We start from the raw sequence: 4,742 nt of genomic DNA, 5'->3' as shown, positions 1-4,742 counted from the left end.
GAAGAGAACCATTATTTTAACCTTGCATGCAGAAGACGAACAGGATGAAAAGGTATGATGGCTCACACCAGTGTGAAACCTTTCCTAAAACCTCCAAGTTGCTACGGCGTGGCATTCCCAATATTTAAACCAGACTGATTTTTTATCCTAACTTTCATCTCAATCAGTTTAACGAAAAAACAAAACACCATGGTGAACCCATCACATCCATCTCAATCTTTCCTAGTAGTGAGGCCCACCTGAGTTTAGCTGATTTTTTGCCCCAGCTTCTAAGAAACGAGCCAAGAACCTGATGGACGGAGTGTATTTAGTGGGCTCCAAAAGGTTGGATGTTTTACACGCGCTGTGCAGAATAGGTGTTGGACAGGATTCCGGTCCCTCCCTGACAATCTTTCTATCCATGCATCTAACTAATACTCCCGTTTGCTCTCTCTCTCTCTCTCTCTCTCTCTCTCTCTAAATCTGTGTAGGGCCGTAAACATGAGCTGGAGGGAGAATCCGTGGGTGGGATTCGAGCTGTAATTCAATGACTTGTACCGTTATAAATACCCTTCAACGCGACTAGTTTGATTCACTCATCTTGAGCAGCTCCTTATATTAGCAGTTAGTCTCTGTCTCTTCTTTCATCATAAGAAAACAGAGAAAACTGAAAATAAGATGGACACCATCTTATCAATTTCCTTATTCTTGTTAGTTTCTCTCTTCTTTCTATTCTACAATCTAATAGCAGAGAAGTCAAATTCAAGGAGGGTAAAGAAATTGCCTCTACCCCCTGGTTCTTTAGGTTGGCCTTATGTTGGCCAAACCTTCCAACTCTACTCTCAAAACCCAAATGTCTTCTTTGCTTCCAAACAAAAGAGGTCCGTCTACAAACAACATAATTCTATGCGTTTCTTTAGCTTGAAAAGAAAGAAAGAAATTTTCGGCTATTCATATTGATATTATGTTTTTCTTTTTTCCTTTCTTCTTAAATAGCTATGGAAGTATATTCAAGAGCCACATACTGGGGTGCCCTTGTGTGATGATGTCGAGCCCTGAGGCAGCCAAGTTTGTGTTGGTGAGTCGAGCCCATCTCTTCAAGCCCACCTTCCCCGCCAGCAAAGAGAGGATGTTGGGTCGACAGGCTCTCTTCTTTCAGCAAGGAGAGTATCACTCCAAATTGAGGAGGTTGGTTCTCAGAGCAGTTATGCCTGAGGCAATCAGGACCCTCGTTCCCGAGGTCGAGGCTATTGCTCTCCACTCTCTCCGTTCATGGGATGGCCATTCCATCAACACTTTTCAGGAGATGAAGACGGTAACTTCTCTCCTCTTTCTTAAACAGAGCCTCTCCTTCTTCCTCTGCTTTTCCATCATTTACATTTCCCAATTTACTAACATGGTATCCCGGTTTATGCCTAATTACAAGTATAAAAGCTGTTGGAATTCGAATGCCCATTCACCAGAACCCGTTGATTAGTATTACTTGGTTAATTTGGTGACAGTCTCAAGTATACCCTGCTTCTAATTCATGAAGCATAATTTTTGAATTTCTGAAAATAAAACCATTTTTAGAAAGATTAATTAATAAAATACGAAAAGTTTGCCAGTTTTTCAATTTGAAAAAAATATAGTATGGGAACTGATATTTTCTGTTTTTATCTGTTGGTTTTACTGCAGTATGCATTCAATGTTTCACTGCTTTCCATATTTGGAAAAGATGAAATTCTGGACAGAGAAGAGCTCAAGCAGTGCTATTACATTTTAGAAAAGGGATACAATTCGATGCCCATCAACCTGCCTGGGACTCTATTCCACAAGGCAATGAAGGCAAGAAAGCAGCTTGCTCATATCCTGTCCCAGATACTAGCTTCCAGAAGGCAGAGTCAGGAAGAGAGCAATGACTTGCTTGGATCTCTCATGGCAGAGAAAGAAGGTCTGACTGACGAGCAGATTGCTGACAACATCATTGGTGTCATCTTCGCAGCTAGAGACACCACCGCCAGTGTGCTCACATGGATCGTCAAGTACCTCGGAGAGAACCCAAGCTTCCTACAAGCTGTCACCGTAAGGAATTGTTTTTGGGTTAATTTCTCCCTTGAAATGAAGGCCAAGGATTGAAATTCAATTTTTATTTGTTATTTTTGTTTAAATATTTAATAGGAAGAACAAGAAGCAATAAGTAGAAATAAAGAGAAGGGATTGGCTTTGAGTTGGGCAGATACCAAGAACATGCCAATAAGCTCTAGGGTGATTCAAGAGACAATGAGGATTGCTTCAATCTTATCTTTCACCTTCAGAGAAGCAGTGGAAGATGTGGAATATGAAGGTTGGTTCTGCTCATATCTTCATATTATCTTTCTTGCTTTCTCAAGTTATTAATACAGTTATATTCTTCTTTAATGATTATGACTCTTATTCTTTTTCAGGTTACCTTATTCCGAAAGGATGGAAAGTTTTACCACTGTTTAGGAATATTCACCACAGCCCTGACATCTTTACTGATCCTGACAAGTTTGATCCTACCAGATTTGAGGTACTATTTCAAAATTGGAATAGCCTACCACCACCTTTTTTTTTTCTTTTTTTTTCTTTTTTTTTTTTTTGTATTTTTAATGTTTAACCCCACCAGTTCTCTCTCCTCCCATAAAGACTGATAAAATCCAACCATGGTCTTGAGTTTTTCTTTTTAAAACTTGTTTTGATTTTTATGGCTAATAATAATGATTATAATAAGATAGTGGGTTTTAATCAATTAAACTACATAAATGCAGGTAGCCCCCAAGGCAAACACCTTCATGCCATTTGGCAATGGAATCCACTCTTGCCCAGGGAATGAGCTAGCGAAGCTGGAGATACTAGTCCTTCTCCATCACCTAACCACCAAGTACAGGTAACCAACTCATTCAAACGGCACCAACTTTCCATTACCTCCTTATGATAACAGAAGCTACCGTGGAGGTGTCGTGTATATCACAACCTCCTTTCATGCCAACTATTTTCTCATGACTTTGGATGTCCTTTTCAGGTGGTCTGTTCTGGGCCCACAGAGTGGTATACAATATGGCCCGTTTGCACTTCCCCAAAATGGGCTACCCATCATATTCTCTCTCAAGACATGAATGAAAGGGAACTGGTTAAGTGGTGGGCGATATCAATTTCATCGACAAATACAGAGAAACTCCTCCAAAATAATGTCCATCGAGAGAGAGAGAGAGAGAGAGAGAGAGAGAGAGAGAGAGAGAATCTTGCAATTGGAGGGTTGAGATTTTGATAAGCTTCCCAAGATGAAAATCCCTCTATTTACTTTTTTTGGGTAAATAGAAGAAACTTAAAATGCAAAAGAACATTTACTACTAGTCATCAACCACCCAAAGGGTGATTTTTGTACAAGCCTTTCATACCATAACAGAAAGATTCAGTTAGAATTTGAGAATGTGTCCAAAAATCATCAGAATAGAATATGGACATTAAGCTTTACTTTTTGTACAAATCAGAATGGTTAGACTTTTAATTGGATGTTAGGTTGGGTTTGCATTGGCCATGTTTAATGTTAATAAATAAAAATCAAGAAATGGAAAAATGTGTATCTGATAATTAAAGATGACTGCTTAAATGCTTAATTATAATGTATTAGAAAAACATACGGTTGTAACCCGACATGATATAAAGGTTTGGAACATCGATCAAGTGCTTGATACACTATATCGTTGAAATAAACAAAAGAAATCCACTTATTCATTAAGACGGCCGTGTGAAATTAATGGGAGAATCATAAAATATCTCAGCCGAATGTGTGGAAAATCGTGCTCTATACGCATTCTTTGAAAGCGGCAGTTGTACGCATGGAACACATGAAAATCCTAGACTTTCCAATACAGTCACCACTGACAGTGAGATGTAGAATGCAGGGTTCAATTGAATTTTATGTAGTGATTGTTGAAAATAAGACACGGTATGTACGTTCAGTTGATATTTTCAATTCCCATTATTGACAGAAACATGGATGTATCAAGAGACAGCTGTATTGATTTCGACGTCCATTGTTGACAATGGAATAGAGCAAGAAACAGTAAAAATGGCTAGTTTGAAGGTTGAAGATTCCTCCTTAACATGATCAAGGAGAAGGAGAGAAATCAATAAGCAAGTATCTATTGCAGGCTTCATTTCAGGGTGCAAACTACAACTAATCATGTAACAAATTAATTATGCAAAGAACCTCCAAACTAGCCATTTTTCTTCTTAATGCTTTTGGACAAGATTAAAGGAAAATAGCGCATCACTTGCTGTTGCTAGCGTCCCTATCTGCCCAACCCTGGAAGATAAAAAATAAAAAAAATCTAAAGATGCAAATCCGCAAAACGTAAAACAGATTAACTAGTAAACTGAGTTCCATATGGTACCTACTATATGGCGGATAGAAAGATGTTCGCTGCTTTATTAGGACAGTGAACTGCATATTCTAGCAGCACGAGTCGACCAATCCTCAATTTTAATTAGAAACTGCCGATGGAGGGATCTAACTCTTGTTTGGAACTGGCCAATATGTGCATACCGACATCCAAGCCTCCATCGGCGCAGAAATGGAAGGACAGCCATACTCAATTCACATGTGGGCTAAAAGATGCATGACCTAATTTGTTTGACCAGGGAATGTTCATGCTATCTGTGTTGGGGGCCTTCCACAAAATCTTATGATCTAGCCTTTTACAAAATCTTAGGATAGCCTTCCAAAACAAACCAGATTTATGAGATAATAAAGCAAT

The 4,742-nt window shown here is 38.9% G+C and overlaps 1 protein-coding gene across 1 annotated transcript; it reads left to right on the top strand.

The window, feature by feature from the left end:
• Positions 1-434: 434 nt before the first annotated feature.
• LOC131247846 (abscisic acid 8'-hydroxylase 1-like) lies at positions 435-3,406 on the top strand. The gene is made up of 7 exons (XM_058247760.1): positions 435-860; positions 976-1,294; positions 1,657-2,043; positions 2,140-2,305; positions 2,406-2,512; positions 2,751-2,869; positions 3,005-3,406. Exons 1-7 carry the CDS (start codon positions 658-660, stop codon positions 3,096-3,098), a joined length of 1,395 nt encoding a protein of 464 aa, XP_058103743.1. The 5' UTR covers positions 435-657; the 3' UTR covers positions 3,099-3,406.
• Positions 3,407-4,742: the final 1,336 nt, after the last annotated feature.

The sequence above is a fragment of the Magnolia sinica genome, chromosome 6 (assembly GCF_029962835.1).
Source record: "Magnolia sinica isolate HGM2019 chromosome 6, MsV1, whole genome shotgun sequence".
Taxonomy (NCBI): Eukaryota; Viridiplantae; Streptophyta; class Magnoliopsida; order Magnoliales; family Magnoliaceae; genus Magnolia; species Magnolia sinica.
Note: the sequence above shows the minus strand (reverse complement) of the source record. Positions and strands in the feature narration are given on the sequence as shown.